Raw genomic sequence first — 16,819 nt, 5'->3', positions numbered from 1 at the left:
GAAGATGCATATTGGGCTTAACTCGCTAGATACTTATTCAGGCGAGGAGTGTTTCCAACTGAAGTTGTCGAGAGAAACGATTCACACTTTTCTGCAAGGCGTAGGTTTTCGAGATAATTGATGGGAAGGAGCTTTTGTGCTGTGCATTTCCTTACTCGAGAATCGCTGGACTGACGTTGATCAAGTTTTGTGTGTCTCGTCTGCCCCGCGTGTTTTAGATTATTTATAGGACATCAGAAGTTGGCATTCGTGAGGACACTAATTGAAAATCTAGAGGCAACGACTATGAACGCTCCTGAGTTGGTACACAGTGATGATACTTAGTAAATTGTTTGTGTCCCTAGTGACCGTTATTTCTGTTTTGTAGGTGCGTCGCGTATCTAATAAAATAGTTGCGTCAGTACAATTCTGATTACATTAACATGATTCAGGGCAGCTCGATGCGAAGATATCTTAGAGGAAAGTTCGCCCTGCAGCAGATTTTCAGTTAATGCCTGTTTATGGAAGAGAATGTTATTGATTCTGGGATGCGTGTCACTGTCATCGAAATACAGGGCTACTATAAATGATTCATTCGTTTTTAAAGCGCTATATTTTCCAAAGCATTATACGTACAAATATGATTGATATATAAAAGAACCGTAAACTCACCAAGTTTTCTTCACACTCTACAAATGTTCTATGTGTGCCCCTTGGGTCACACGACACACGTCCAGGCGGTAGTCGAGCTCGTTCCACACATTTTGTAGCATCATCCTGTCAATGGTCATCACTGCAGCATCGATGCGTTCCCTCAGCTCTACTAGTGGAGGGAACGTAAACACGATTCTTAATGTACCCCCAAAGGAAGAAGTCACAAGGCGTTAGATCAGGTGATCTGGGGCGCCAAGTGAACAGAGCTACGTCATCCTCACCAACACCCCCAATCCAGCGATGCCGAAGTTCATTGTTTAGGTAGCGACGAACATTGCTGATACCATCGCAAAATGCTTTGTTTACATGGCGGTTCTTTTCCGTACTCTCTTTTGAATGCGCGTTGCACCGCTATAACAGACGAACATCTCGAATATTCCAACAAACAAAAACTCTTTTCTTGCTTTGTCGCCATTTTGTAAAGGCACTGAACTCGTGCAGCCAACTGGTGCACACAATACAAACTTGGTGAGATTACGGTTCTTTTTATATATCAATCATATTTGTAGGTGTAATACTTTGGAAAATATAGCGTTTTAAAAACGAATTAATCATTTTTAGTAGCCCTGTACCTTCTGTTATCGGTAAGCACAAATAAAGCGCGCTTCAGTTCCTTACAAAACAGATAAACTGGATGCACCATAGGAGTCCTGTAGCGATTTATGTTTTAAAATGTCTGGGCCACTCATATCCGGAGTAATATTGCATGTTTTTGCTAATTGCGTCTCGCAGAAGACCCTGAAGATATTGGCATATGCACAGAGCTGGTGATATTAGCACAGTATTTTTAAAACACACAAGAATTACCTTTGCAGCTCGTCAGGTGTGTGCCATAGCTGTGGCATTAGAATGGTATAGTTCGATGTTAATAGTCCTTATGTGTAAAGATAAGAGAAGACATCGACTCTTTAGAGAAGGCTTTGTTTTAAGTGTAATAGATCCAACTGAGCTTAATTTCATGTGTAGGTACATTTGACCACAAAAATTGTGTTGTCTCCAGTACTGTTGTCATTTCCTAAAATATACAAATTATACTTGTGGGAACAGTTTGTAAACTGTTGCAAAGGGGAATTAATGGACTTCATGTTGCAGCACGATAAGTGCTCTGAAGTCGAATTATGACTGGACGATAAAGAGGCTCCGAAGTGTAAGCATCATGCTGCCTGTGTATTCAGGACATAAGCATGTTCCTCCGAAACATTCATACCCGATTACTAGATCCTGAAAAGTTCGCAATATGATAGCAGTAACTGTGTGTGTAGTCCTGGCGGTGTACGCCCTTGTTCATAATCACATGGAAATGCAGTGCATTTGAAGCAGTAACAATTCTATATAGTCGCTAACAATATCTGATTCTTGCTTACATTAATTAGGAATAATTATGTTTAGCCGGTCACCGTAGCCGAGCGGTCTAAGGCATGCGCTGTCATCGCTCGCTCGGAAGACGGGATCGTGGTTTCAAATCCCACACAAGGCATGGTTGTTTGGTATGTGTATGTGTTTATTCTGTTAGTGTTGTCCTGTGTTTAGGTAGAGGCCTTGCGACGAGCTGATCACTAGTCCAAGGAGTCCTACCATCTGTAAAATCATCATGAAATTGAAAATCAGAGGCCATGGCCCAAGGGGGCTGTAAAGCCAGTAAGAAAAATATTTAGTGTGAACTGTGCCTTATAGGCTAAGTGACTTTGATGTAGCCGTGTTAGTCAGCATTAGCTTATGTATGAATGTTAATTTCAGGGAACAAAGGAAGAAATCATTTCCACAACTGACTATACGTATACTTTTCGGCAGACGCGGGCTAGCGGGTCGTATATTTCGGATGATGCACATGTCCTCCTCTTCAGTCTCTTCCAGTTAAGCAGCGCTGAGAATGGCGGTCCGTATTCCAGTGTTGGTGCAGTGGGGTACTCAGCGTAAGTTCCGCATTGCTGTAGAGTAGTGAAGTTGTTGCAAAGAAAGCAATGGTGGTTTCGATATGTTTTGCGGCCAGAACATATGTGAGCCGTGTATGCATTACATTGTCTGTGTTCCTCGGTACCCTTCCAGTTCGTAGAACATTCGGCTATAATGTCAGTTCTGCAGAACCGAGCTGTTTTTAATTCATTTGGTTCGGGTATGAATAATAAGTCACACTTGTATTTATATCGTTGCTCTATCTGAGGTTCAATTAAAATACGTATGCCAGGGTCGGTTTCCAAGTCATGTTTGTCGATATCAAAATTCCACTGTGAAGTATGAGTATCGTATGATAAATATTTCATAATTGTGTCTTCAGACACAAAAAAAGATGGCATACCACGTTCAATATGGCACAGAATTTTAGCTGCCCAAATGCCAGTAGTGTTAGCGTCCAGATCACGGTGACAATATGCGCAGTGCCAGTTGCGGTACGTGATGTTGGTACTCGTGCTTGTCACCGGTGCGTCAAGCAGTGGGTCGCTGTAACTGGTGTCGGGATTTTCGCAACGGTTGCGAGTGTATGAGTCCGTCCAGTCTGGAGGACATGTCATTATTGCATACAAGGAAATTTTGGAAAGAGTCGTGCACTTGAAGGGGGAGGCTCCCAGGCGTTGTTCTTCTGGCACGAAGTATTGGGAACTGCGGCAACAGTCTCCATACCGTGCGCATTGAGGGTCACAAGCACAAACGCTGGTGTTACCAGTTCCTTCGATACAGTTTGGCCTGTGAACACAATTTATAAACGTATACTTTAGTGGTTGTCTAGGTAATAAGTTATCAGTATTATTACATAATTCGGGGGCTGACGTCCCGGGAGAGCTGCTTTCTAGCTGACGTTTCGGCAATGTGTCTCCGATCTCCCGTGTATCTAAAAGGTGTTCGCGAGAAACAGTGCATGTCAGGCTTCCGTGTCCTTTCATTTAATAACTAGAGATATTAAATATATCTTCTTTACTTTTCTAGCTCTATCATTTTATTTAAGCTCGTCTGCAAATTGGCAAAAGGGGGAAAATGCACGTTATTCGTGCAGTCTTCGGTTTATTGCGTCCCTATTATATAATGATATCCTCCCCCCCGAGATTGGCCGGAAGCTAAAATATAAACTGAGAAAATTGAATGAGAGCAGAAATAACGACGGTTCACTACTGGCGGTCTTAGTAGTGATAGTAATAGTAAGTGAACTATCGTAAAGAGTTTAATTTGTTTGTACGTACTGTTTGTTTGTATGTATTGTAGTTTGTATGTTTGTATATACTGATTCTGTTTACCACAAAAAACGGTGTTTTGTGGACACAGTTCTACATGTGTAACGAAGTCCAACTGAACTAAACTAATGATGTCCCTGTATTGAAGATGCAAATCTATGGTTGGCAGAATCAACAGCAAAGAGAGGCATAAAGAAGTTGTTTGCCTTGCATTTAAATGTAGGTGTTCTCCAGACCGAAGAATGTTGCCGGTGTAAATCCTAATTTGAGTTTGTTGCTTACAAGTTCTTGTGTGAGCGACCGCTGTGATTCCCCTTCTCCTTGAAGGACGTAGAGTTATATTTGTGTAGATGAATTACAGATCAGGAACCTGTGACGGCCAGGCTGCTGGAGTGAGATTTCCGGTAGGGGCTTTTGCATTTTTATCTTTACCACGTGCCCAGTCGCTTTGGAGCCCACTTAGCCTCTTACCCATTCGGTACTACAGGCTTTAGCAGTAGAGGTGGCCATGGCTTGCCCAACATTACCACCCCGACTTTCGCCTTGATGCACTGAGGAAAACCATTAATACCTTCTGTTGGGACGGTCGCAGTAACGGTCGCAGGTTGGCCGGGCCGTAGCTCAAGCGGTTAGTCGCTGGCTTCCCACCGCGGCGGCCCGGCTTCGATCCCGGGTCTGCTCAAGTGGGATTTGTGGTGGACAAAGTGGCGCTGAGGCGGGTTTTCTCCGAATACTTCGGTTTCCCCTGCCAATCTTCATTCTGCCAAATTCTCCATCATCATAATCACCCGGGGCAGGCTACAATAAGCCAATCAGTGGCTCCGTGCCGAGTGGACCCAGTTTGACTCTACCCCCCACTAAGCGAATTAAAAAAAATTAATCTCGAACGGTAATATGCCAAAATCTCGGGCGATCAGCCAAGTGAATGTTGAGTTAGAACCACCGTTTCAGAGATTTACCCCGTCTCCATGATTAGGGTCGATGTAGCGAATGTCTGTATGTCTCTGATATATACGTGTATAGTCTCTGAAATCGATGCCTCATTCTGTTCGCGTACTACGCAACAGAACGGCGGAGTCAAACTGTGCGGTCACCCAGCAGAAGCTAACCTATCACCATGTCATTTAACCTGGTATCCTTATTGTCAGTTATTTTGTCTTCCTTGTAGCACATGCTCTTCAGTGTGTTCGCCTTCTTGGGATTTTATTGATAACATGCACGTTGGAGCACCATAATAATCTGGTGCTGGGAATCCAGGCTTTGCTATGCTTCAATCTTTCCTATCTACTTATATTCTCGGATGTAGTTTTATTTCTAGCGCCACTTTGACAAGTCGGTCCTTGTAGCCTAATGTCTTCGCTGTTACTTCGGTCACTAGGAACTTGATTCGATGGTCCGATTCAGTGCTGTGTTCTACCACTGCGGACCTGTCCGGCTGATACAAACATAAATGTCGGCCATTTCCTCTACACCTTTACAGTGGTTCGACTTGTCTGTCCTATATATATATATACATTTTTTTTCCCCCACATTAGCATTGGATATTGTAGACATCTGAGACTTTAGTCCTAAGTCATATTTCACTGATCTTAGTATGTAGGAACTCTTCTTATGAGGGGCGTGAACTGTCTTTATATTGAATGTTCCTCGTAACGTGCACACCTTGTGTGATGTTGACAGGGGTCTACAGTGTGGTCATTCAGTATACCGACCCTGATAATGGAGATGGAAAAGGTCTCTGAATCGTTCGTTTCAACTCAACATTGACACAGCTCATCGCCCCAAAAGAATTTAACACGTTTATTCTCCCCAAAAGCTTCAACACCTACATCAAGCGGAAATAATTCTGTTATCGGAAGACACTTGATCGGAACTCAGTGAGATTTCTAGGAATTTTCCTCATTCTTTCCAGGATAATAGCAGGATAATATGCTGTGCTGAAATGTGACATGACTTTCTTCCGCAGTTCCATGTAATTCATCGTAATCATTCAGTCATTTGCATCGATATCTAATGATCTCTGCAGTTGGTGTAACATCGTTTGTAGTTACTGGGCTCTTAAAGACACTCTCTGCAGTTATGGAATCCAAAAGCTAACTCATGAAAGTATTATCCTATTTTTGAGGTTTATGTGCCATAAATATATTCTAATAAAAGTTTCTACTAATTTTTCTTTTTTAGTTTGTTATTTGACGTTGTTTTCAATTTTATTATTTAACTGCAAATTGGTTTTTACCCGGTGACATTGGTACTACAGTAAGACAACACACAAATAACACACCACACTCAAACAGCACACAAAACTACACCAACAATAAAGAACACATTGCACACAATGAATGCAACGAATACTATTACAACTACAATTATATATTATATTAAAAAATAAGTATACTATACACTAATGGTAACAGTAATGAAATACATAACGTCATGAGCTGAGGCACTCTCATTTCCTTCACCTCACCTCACCTCACCTCCCTTCACTGCATTTTGTTATGATTTCCCCCACACATTCACATCGCCTTATTTATCACGTTCCTAAAATTGCTTGGTTTACAGCATCTGTAGGTAGTTGGTTCCAGAGCGGGATGGTCCTGTATCTGTATCGAGAGCACATAGCGTCAGTGACGGAATTATTAATGACTGTAGAATGCTTGGTGGATGCATAATTTGTAGGAGAAACCGAAGTATTCATATAAAACCTGCTTCAATGCAACTTCCGCCCTTATACCCGGTCACGTAATACCTGAGGTGCATCAGCTGTGCATTAGTACACATGGACGAAGTGGCATATTTTTTTTCCTTGGTACTACAGCCCCAGTGGGCCTAGACCTACCTCCATGAACTTCTTACACATACCGTAGGACTCCTTGGGCGAGTGATCAGCTCGTCGCAAGGCCTCTACCTGTACACAAACACAGAAAAACTCACACACACAAATTAAACATCCATGCCCTGAGTGGGATTCGAACCCACGATCCCGGATTCCAAGCGAGTGAAGACAGTACATGCCTTAAACCGCTCGGCTACCGTGACCGGGTCGGGGCAGCATATACGGTCAGAATTTTAAATGGAAAGCGTTATGAAAATATTCATCTTAGAGAAGGAAGTTGCGAATGTGTGTACTGGATTTAACTGCCGCAGGGATATCCCGATTTAGTCTTGATTCTTTTTATAGTCTTCGCCGATTACGTAATTCTATCGTTATTTCCTGCTTTGCCGTTACGATAAACAAGTCCCTAGTTACAGCTGTACAGCTCATCACTTTATGGTGAATTTCGGAAGAGAGTTCGAAGAGCTGATATTATTTTTCATGCCTGGATATCTGTCTTTCCGTCCGCAAGCAAGAGCGCCAAAAACTACAAGGCGGACTTCAGTCATGTTCAGTATGTTGAACTGCCTGATATGTTACAGAGCCGTGTTGATTTTGGCTCATTTTATGGACCACCATATCAAGTAACTGAATTGACTTTTATGTATTCAGTATATTTGGAGTCATGTTACGGATTATGATAAAACTTCGTATTTCATACGGCAAATCTGTTACGTGAATATAGGCCCGTGTAATTTTCGTTCGTTTTATAAGGGCCACAAATGCATCATTAAATCAATATGGACCTATGGGATCCAGCTGTGGGGTTGTGCTAAACCGTCACATACAAAAATCATACAGAGAATACAGTCAAAAATCCTACGAGCAGTCGCAGATGCACCCTGGTATGTGTCCAACCTATCTCTTCACAACGACCTCCAAACTCCTTTCGTCAGTGACGAGATTCGCAGACTGTCGAGACTATACAGCGCACGGCTAGATGGACATAGCAACAAACTCATAGCGGCCCTGAATACTCCGCCAAAGGTGCCAAGGCGACTAAAACGGCAATGGCCTACTGACCTCCCCGAAACCGCTGAAGACACGGAAAACAATATCAACCATCAACAAGACTGATAGGGGATTCATCAGAGGATGAATGCTCCACTCATGCCACTCACCCACAGATTTACTTAATGCTCCACAAATAAGAGAGCAGATTGTAAATATGCAGTTACTTAAAAAAAAATAAAAAAAACTTACGGATCCATTACTTATCTTTTGAGTTCTTGGGCAGATTTTAACGAAACTGTTAAGTCTACGACATATTTATTGTACGAGCAATAGCACATGCAAGTCTGGTTCACTTTCATTTTCGGGGCCACATCATTTAAGGGTTTAGACACATGGTGGTATGGGTATCTATGAAATACGTAGTTACGTCTTTTAAAATATTTTCCCTACAGACCTCGCCGATTTTCGCGAAATTAAGAACTGTATCTATTACAGCATGCGCTAGCAAAAACTGTCGAAACTCGTACAGTCGTCCTCTTGTATAGCTGATGTACTTACGCTTTACAAATCACATATACTGTCTCCCAAAAATTCCGCTCTTGCGTGCCCTCTGATCATTGTATCTTAACGAAAATTATTTTACCGTACTGTAAAAGAAATCGGGAAAACACTTACCTGTAGCATATTGTCCCCGATCAGCCGTTCGAGTAATTTTTTTTTAATTCGCATAGTGGGGGGTGGAGTCCAGCTGGGTCCTCTCGGCACGTCGTCTACTTATTGGCCTGTTTTACCTGCCCCGGGTGATTATGATGATGATGGAGAATTTGGTGGAATGAAGATTGGCAGAGGAAACCGAAGTACTTTGAGAAAACCCGCCCGAGCGCCACTTTGTCCACCACAAATCCCACTTGATCAGACCCAGGATCGAACCCTGGCCGCCGCGGTGGGAAGCCAGCGACTAACAGCTTGAGCTATGGCGCGGCCCTTACTAGTGTAGCCGTTATATAGATATTTGGTTGCTATTTCGGTTGATTAGAATATAGTACTTACTCTGGAGGCCATGTGGTTGGTTCAGAAGTCGGAGGAGGAAAGCCAGTTGTCGGAGTTACCACCATCATTATCATTACAAGGAAAGGTCGGTATCGACCGGCGAACTTCGACCAATGCATTTCTGCAAATAAAAGCACAATTATACACACATGTAATGGATGTAGCACTGCTNCCCCCCCCCCATGCATCGCTCGTTGGTTCATTGTATATTTAGGTACGGTTTGTCAACTTCAGAAGTTACTTGGCACAGAATAGACGATTTTATACGTAGGAAAGTAATGGAGTGGAACAGGTTGTGGCCAATTTCAGGGGGAAGGGGTGGGCTGTTCCTGCGTTCGCGTGTTAGGATGGAAGAAAACTACGACATCACGAGTCAGTTCGGTTTTCCTGACAGGAATTTCGAGGTAGTGTTCTTCAGTATAATGCAAGGATAAAATTTTGAAGTAATCCACGACATTTTCGTTTCAGATATTTACCTACTCTCCTTTCATGTGCCTCTGTATTTGATAAACTTGATATAACAACAACCTCGAGAATCACTCCTTTAATATGACACGATTACAAGTTACAGATTACTCGCCATTAAGCTGGCATGTAACTGTGCAACTGTCTGACGTTACTTCTGTCCATTTTAACATTAGCTGTACGCATGCGTACATTGTGGGAGGGCGTATGTAAACAGATCGCGTAACGTCATCAGCTTAAGGAAAACTGTTACATTCGTCATTTTTTATTTGTTTCTTTGTTTATTTATATCTATTAAAGTAACCTCGCATGTGTGACACTGCGTCCGGTTCTTTGTCAGGCGATAGCGAAGCTCTGGGTTTGTTTTGTGGCTTATGCCTCCTCGTACCGTCTTCCACATGTAAGACTGCAACATCCAGTAAGAGCAGTTCCCATCTTCCACCGGATATACATATATAGGATCGTAATAAAGATGAGATTTTGTGTGGCAAAATAGGAGTTCTGTTGGCGGTGGGAACTGATTGCATCGTTTTGAATTTCCCAGTACCTTGAACGTCGCGGTTTAGTGATTATCTGTCAGCAGTTCAAAGACGCTGTCAGTAACGGAGACTGCATCATTGAATGATTGGATGATTACTGAATAATGAATCGGAAAGGATGTGGAATAAAGCGGTCGTGGCCTAATATAATATCACGTCTTTTTGTGTCTAGTAACGCCGGTTCTGGATTGGATGAATGGATTTATTTGCTCCTTATACACATAATCAGCATTTGCACTTAATTGTAGCGCTATCGCTATTTCTGTACTTTATAATTCACTGTTTTACACACACACACACACACGCACACACACTAATCGTCTCCTGGTAACGGAATTAAAACACAGGAACTACAGCAGTCTCACTGAATTACATAGGAAGACTTCTCTTCACAGCCGCACTCTTACAACTAACTCTTTTCTTCACAGCCTCCCGTACAGAACTGAACTCTCAACTCAACTCTGATCTAATTCAAGTCCAAGTCATATTGCGACTGACGGTCCGTCAGTCTGCCTGTCTTGCTGTCGAGCCCCGGCTGGGGCTCATGACCAGATATTTGTTACTGTTTGGCATTTATGGTCTTGTTTTTGTGGGGCGCCCTCTCTGATGAGAGGACGGTGATCTAATCCTCGCTACAGGCTGTAATTATATATTCTCCGCAAGGACCACACAGAAAACACGGCCTCTTGCTGATGAAGCTTGTTTACCCCTCGGTTGCTTAGCAGTAGACGTACTATTGTTGCGGGGATGTGTTGCCTAGCAATGGACTTCCGCTTTTTGGTTGCTATTCTGGCATTTTAGGCAGTGAATGCCTAGTCGTTGCCTATAAACTGCCCATATTTCACAGTGAGATGCTATCTTCGCATATGCCTGAAGAAACTAAAGGAAAAACACGAATAGCTTCAGAACCTCTCACTTCCCAGATACGAATTGGACTCATTACCGCTCGAATACATTGTGCTCAGTATTAGTGGTGCGCCCTGTATTCGATTCTTGGTCTCGAGGTTGGCTGTCCTTTTTTCAAAATTTTCTTTAATCTCTCCAGGCAAATGTTGGAATTACAAGGTAAAAGGTAAAGTCTGTGCGCTTAACTAATTAAGCACTACAGCATGAAGGCGTATGGGGGAGTGTGTGTATACATCCACATTTTCTTGACCTCAGCACTAGTTGGAGGTGAGTGGTCATCTTCATGCCCCGGCCGCTTTACCCCCGGGGAGAGAGCCCCTGGTACCCATTGGATAGGAGGTTGGGTGAACCCGAGCATGGCTGGACGACGTGGAGAAGAGAAAATTCTTTACCCTACCGGTACTCGAACTCCGACCTCTTGGTCGTCCAACCCGTAGCTAGTCGCTATACCGACTACGCTATCCCGGCTCACAATATATATACACTAGTCTATATGTATTTATTCAGTAGTATGTAACACAATTATTAGAATCATTTTGATTTTAATATTTATTTATTTATTTATTAACCACCCGATCAGTGTCGGCTGATATTTCGCTGCCTTTGGGGGTGTTCATCTAGGTAAAATGCTATTTTAGTTCACCATATTATAAAACAGTTAAAAGACTAGGGCCTTTAGTTAAAATATTTGTTAATAATAATCTTTGTTTACGTATGTACCAATCCGTGTGGTTAAGTAAAAACTTGGAGCAATTACCAGTTGATATCAGCACTCTCCTGACTATAAGAGCCTTCCTATGTACGGAACCTCGCAGTCTGTTATTCACGGTTATCCTTCCATTCGATGATATGTGTAATTGAAGAAGCGTTGTTAAACTGAACAAGGCAGAGAGAGAGAGAGAGAGACTTTGTTAAATGTGAGAGAAGGAGAAGGTATGTGTATAAAAATCTTCACAGTATCTTGCCGGTCTGAAACCTGGCACCTGCTCTGAAGTGTATCTTAATCCACCAGGATTGCAGAGCAAAGTAGAATGGTCACAACGGGACCATGTCTTTGAAGTTTACATTGTTTTGGTGCCGTCTATCCGTCCGGATTTTCCATCTCCTAACTCCATAACGGGGTTGGATGGAATGCTATGTGTACACTGAAACCTGTCGCTCGAGTTAAGTACGAGAAGTCCGTTTGTAATGCTGGTTTATGTTGTCATCTCCATTGGTACTGAAGATCGAGTTTGCTTTGGCCTCGTTCAGTCGTAAATATCCTTTAAATTCGTACAACTACGAAGAACGAAGAGAGACCGAACTTTAAATTTGCAATAGAGAGATTCAGAATTCGAATATCAGTTTGATCACTTGCAAAGCGGAAACATTTCTTCCCCACTGCACCAGGTGAATGCTGGGGCGGTACCTTGATATGGGCCTTGAGCACCCTTTTATACTTCTGTACATATTCAGCAGCTTCCCATTTTATTCGATAATATATAATCTCCTTGAGGGGCACGCGGGCGCGTAGTTCGTTGAAGCACTATGCTGCAAGCCAGAAGGTCGCTGGTTCGAATCTCTATGAGGTCATTGGATTTTTAAATTGACCTAATCCTTCCAGCCGCACTATTGCCCTGGGGTCGACTTAGCGGCTAAGGGCCCCCATACACACACAGTTTGGCCTCCAGTTCGGCCTGCACAGTTGAAGACTGAAAGGCAAAACTGACGTGTGTGGTGCGGCCGGCCGGCCAATCGTTTGGACTGTTGGCCTGTGGGAAACCCGTCAGTCCGTCAGTTCTGCCTGCAGGACCGTAGCACGTGACGTGTGTGACTCAACATTATAGGCTGGAAGACCGTGATTGTGGCATGAAGCCTGCCGCTTTATCTGCGCGTGTATGGGGAGGAAAGGGAGGGGGTAAACTGTCACAGTTTTGCCTGTAAGGTCGATCGGAAGGCCAAACTGTGTGTGTATGGGGGGCCTAACAGAAATGAGTACCAGGAAGATTCCTAGAGGTAAAGGGTGGCCGGCGTGTAAGGCTGACAACCTCGCCGCCATTTGCGAGCCGATTGTCTAGAAAACGGGGAGCCCCGACGTCTAACAATCCTAGGGGCCTCCATGGCCAGTTATAGGGATAACTTTATAATCTCCTTGAAGTAGCGTCACCGTAATCTAATAACGTACTTTCTAAGACTTCTGTTTTGGCTCGTAATCAAACATGCCGTGAACTGGGAGTAATCATAGCGTAGTGACTCTGTACACCGCTGACTGCAACCCTGTCAGTTGGTCACGGAAAGGTTGTCAAGAACCTTTAGTTTGCACTTAACGACATATCGTCGTCTTCTTCTTAGTACTTAATTGCATCCTCTTTGCCACCATCTTCTTTCTTTTGTTTATTTAGCATGTTGCCGGTCTTGTTTGACCGGCTCCTAAGTTCCAAGGTCAGTGTAAACATATTCTGCTGTCTATGCCGAAGGCTTAAAATGAATGCATAATAGGAAGGCCTTTCCCATCTGACCTCTCGCCTTTGATCTTCAGAGTTACGAATCGAATTTTATGGATCAGTCGACGTTATGTGAAGCTCAGAAGAATCAAATTTATCAAAAACGGTTTGTCCCACAAACATCAGCACGGACATAAAATATAGTCTGCTTAAGATCGAAATACATTTCTTTGAAGCGGTTCTGACGTTTTAAAGAAGCACAAGAAATAAATTTGTGCCTCATTGTGTTTAACGTTACTCTTTTTTTTTCTTTTTTGTGATGGGTTAAGATTCTTCAACAATAGAATTATGAGAACTTAAAATTCTAATAACAGAATCGTGACTCAGTGGAACACTACCTTTATTTACGATATCTCTGACATTGTAGATTCTATCTGCAGTAAACGAACGTGAAGACAACATCGCGTGTTACCCATTCTTGTCCTTTAATGGCTGCCCTGTTCTGTTTGTACAAGCCTTCCAATTCCTTATTAAGACAAACTGTATGACTCCTTGAATGAAGAATCAGACCATCACAAAGTCTCTTACCTCGCCGGACAACACAAAAAAAAAATAGGCATAAAAATCAGTGCCCTGAACAAGATTCGAATACTCAATCCCAGGACTGTAACAACACAGGAGCACACAGCCAGTTGCTCCTTTAATTGTGCTGTACTTTTGGTACAGATGGTAACACACGTGCTTCTTCATTCACTGCAGCATAACATCGGCAGTGATTACTTTCACCTTGAATTCGATCTCTGTTTACTCACGAAGGGACATACAGTGAAGCCACTATTAATACTGTTTGTGGAATTAAACAATGGAGCTTGTGAACAGTTACCCTCCCTCGTATTGCGCGCCTCCCAGTTCAAGTATGTTCCAAGAGTTGTAATTTTATAATTCGGTTCGGTTGGCCAGAATTTTTGTCACGTGTCCACGCCATTGGTATGTAGCTGTACGAAGATAAGTAAAAGAAACAATGTTATCAGCGGGGCGCGAATGCGGGTTCTTAAGGCGACACGATTTAGGATAAAGCCTTACAGCAACATATACTGTCCGTTTGCACGATAAGATTGGTGCCAAAATGTTAACTCGCTTATGGCGGCAGAATATCATGCGCCCGCTGTGAATCTAACTATAAATTGGCAACATAAATGTATAGTCATAGCATGTTTCAGTTCCTCCGTAATTGCCCTACGTTTTAACGCAGTTCCACATGTTTTCTGATAGTATCAGAGTACACTGTCTTCTGGTGAGGCTGAACCCATTCTTGCACAGTTTCTTTTCATGGCTGATGTTTATTTCAGCATCTGCAGGCTAATGCTGGGTCAGTACTTTGAAATAGGCCAAGATCTCTTCCTCCAAAATTCCTAGCTTTTCCCCAGTCATCACATTCCCATCCATTTCAACACAGCTGAAGTTAAAAACCCACACAATCGGAAGGTTGTCACCACCCTACTTTGTACCCATGAACCCAGCACCAGAAGTGTGGGAACATGCAATGCAGGATAACAAAGCAGAGTTCAAACACGATAAAATGTTTTGAACGATGGTTAAAACTAAAAATAATCGTTGGAAGAAGCGACACGTAATGAAAACACAATATTACAAAAGTATTCATGCATGTCTAACGGAAATGCATATTCGTTGTAATAATAGACCGTTATATCCCACATGTGCAACAGCAGGTTTTTAACACTCGGTACTTATTTTAATTACATGCATTTGTAATCGCACGAAAATAACGGAAGGAACTTCTGTCGTATTATGGGACAGTGGAACAGGTGATCCTGACGCTATCATCTTTCTGTCACGTGTCTGTTTTACCACAGTGATCACCTGTGACCTCAGAAAGCTGGCGTATTACACAATTCGTTAAAATGTAAGGTAATGCCAATTCCACCATAAGTATGCCTAGAGACCTGTCTCCACCTTAAAGTTATTTTTTTTCTAGTTTCAGGCCAACGAATACGCAGCTGACCATAAGAGTACCCTGTAGTACTAATTAACTAATTAGCTAATTAACGAGCTATCTACCTTTATGATTTCTTTACACAGTAATTAACTACTATACTAACTACCTAACTACACGATTAACTAACTGCTTACTCACTGCACTAAGTAACCAGCTAGCTGTCTACATATCTATTTTTTTTTTCAATGGCACTACAGCCCCAGTGGGCCTAGGCGTACCTCCATGAACTCCGTTCACTTCAGTTTTTCAAAATCTTACACATACGATAGGACTCCTTGGGCGAGCGATCAGCTCGTCGCAAGGCCTCTACCTGTAGACAAACACAGAAAAACGCACACAAACATCCATGCCCTGAGTAGGATTCGAACCCACGATCCCGGCTTCTGAGCGAGCGAAGACAGTGCATGCCTTAGACCGCTCGGCTACCGTGACCGGCACATATCTAAATTACTTACTAGATAGTCTGGCCGCGCCATAGCTCAAGCGGGTAGTCGCTGGCATCCCACCGCGGCGGCCCGGGTTCGATCCCGGGTCTGGTCAAGTGGGATTTGTGGTGGCCAAAGTGGCGCTGAGGCGGGTTTTCGCCGAGTACTTTGGTTTCCCCTGCCAATCTTCATTGCACCAAATTCTTCATCATCATAATCACCCGGGGCAGGCTACAATAGGCCAATCAGTGGCCGCCGTGCCGAGTAGACCCAGTTGGACTCCCCCCACTAAGCGAATTAAAAACAATGTTTACTTACTAGATACCCACATATGATAATCTAGCTGGCTGGATACAGACATGAATCACTAAGCTAAATATTGTGACAGCTGGTAACCTACCTGCCTCTAAAAATCCGCAAAGTATTGACTTGCTCGTCAGATGCCTAGACACATCAGTAAGTGACCCGATGTGTGAGAGCAGTTGTGTTTGAGCTTACCTCCTGGCTTGCAGGAAGGTGGAGTGTGACCGCACGTTCTGCCTTGTGAGAACTGGTTATCTTCTGGAAGTTGCAGCTCTGAAGCTGTGGTCGGCACAGGAAGGTCGTTGAGCACATAATCGCAGTTTTTGTTGCTTGTTTTCCTTCTCGTTCCGACACTCGTTTTGCGAACTTGGCGACATTTGTAAGATTTGAGGTTTTCACTGCGGTGACTATGAAGAATGCCGTCTTCTGGGATGTGGCGCCGTGTAGATGTTGTGTGTGGAGGCAGTGCATTCCTCCGAAACGTCGGTTCGCGCAATATCTACATGGCGCCAAATCCGAGAAGACAGCATTCTTCTTGGTGAGATTTGTTTGTATCTGTACGTGGCATTCTGGGGATGAGACTACATATATACACCAGACTAAAACATAGTCCTTAGTGTTAAATTCACTCAGGTTTCAGAATAATTCCTCTTTTTATAACAGTATTAAAAGAACAAGCAGTTGGTATGGTGCATTTTGAGGTTCCTGAGAATTATACCTGAACTCTGGCGAAAAACATGGCTATCACCAAATGTTTCTATAGTACCTCTATGATTCTGAACCAGCTTGAACCAGTTCTCAGTACTGTTCAGTATTGTCTCTCCGTCTGTCCCATAACCGTGAAAGTTAACGCTCCTGCTTTGTTTTGGAGAGATACCCACTTTTAATTTCGGTTGGGTTATCGTCTATCATGACTTAAGTCTGTTATGATCTTCATAAGTTCCTCTACAAGAATGCCGAGAAAGTACTTTGTAATATGCCACGACACCTTCTGTCCAAATTCTT

General features: G+C 43.0%; 1 protein-coding gene across 1 annotated transcript; it reads right to left on the bottom strand.

Moving 5' to 3' along the window:
- Positions 1–2,272: 2,272 nt before the first annotated feature.
- LOC111872936 lies at positions 2,273–16,110 on the bottom strand. The gene is made up of 3 exons (XM_023867236.2): positions 16,010–16,110; positions 8,737–8,857; positions 2,273–3,375 (listed from the first exon to the last, which is right to left on the bottom strand). The coding sequence occupies exons 2-3, from the start codon at positions 8,853–8,855 to the stop codon at positions 2,463–2,465; spliced, it is 1,032 nt and encodes a 343-aa protein (XP_023723004.1). The 5' UTR covers positions 8,856–8,857; positions 16,010–16,110; the 3' UTR covers positions 2,273–2,462.
- Positions 16,111–16,819: the final 709 nt, after the last annotated feature.

This window comes from Cryptotermes secundus, unplaced genomic scaffold (genome assembly GCF_002891405.2).
Source record: "Cryptotermes secundus unplaced genomic scaffold, Csec_1.0 scaffold407, whole genome shotgun sequence".
NCBI classification, from domain to species: domain Eukaryota; kingdom Metazoa; phylum Arthropoda; class Insecta; order Blattodea; family Kalotermitidae; genus Cryptotermes; species Cryptotermes secundus.
The sequence above is the reverse complement of the archived record's forward strand: the minus strand, read 5'-3'. Positions and strand labels throughout refer to the sequence as shown.

What these genes read in the sequence shown, in the direction of transcription:
- LOC111872936 (XM_023867236.2), bottom strand. Translation starts at nt 8,855, where the DNA reads ATGCATTGGTCGAAGTTCGCCGGTCGATACCGACCTTTCCTTGTAATG. An exon ending in CCAACCACATGGCCTCCAGA is followed by an intron (nt 3,376 to 8,736) that starts GTAAGTACTATA and finishes TTGTGTTCACAG; the next exon opens with GCCAAACTGTATCGAAGGAA.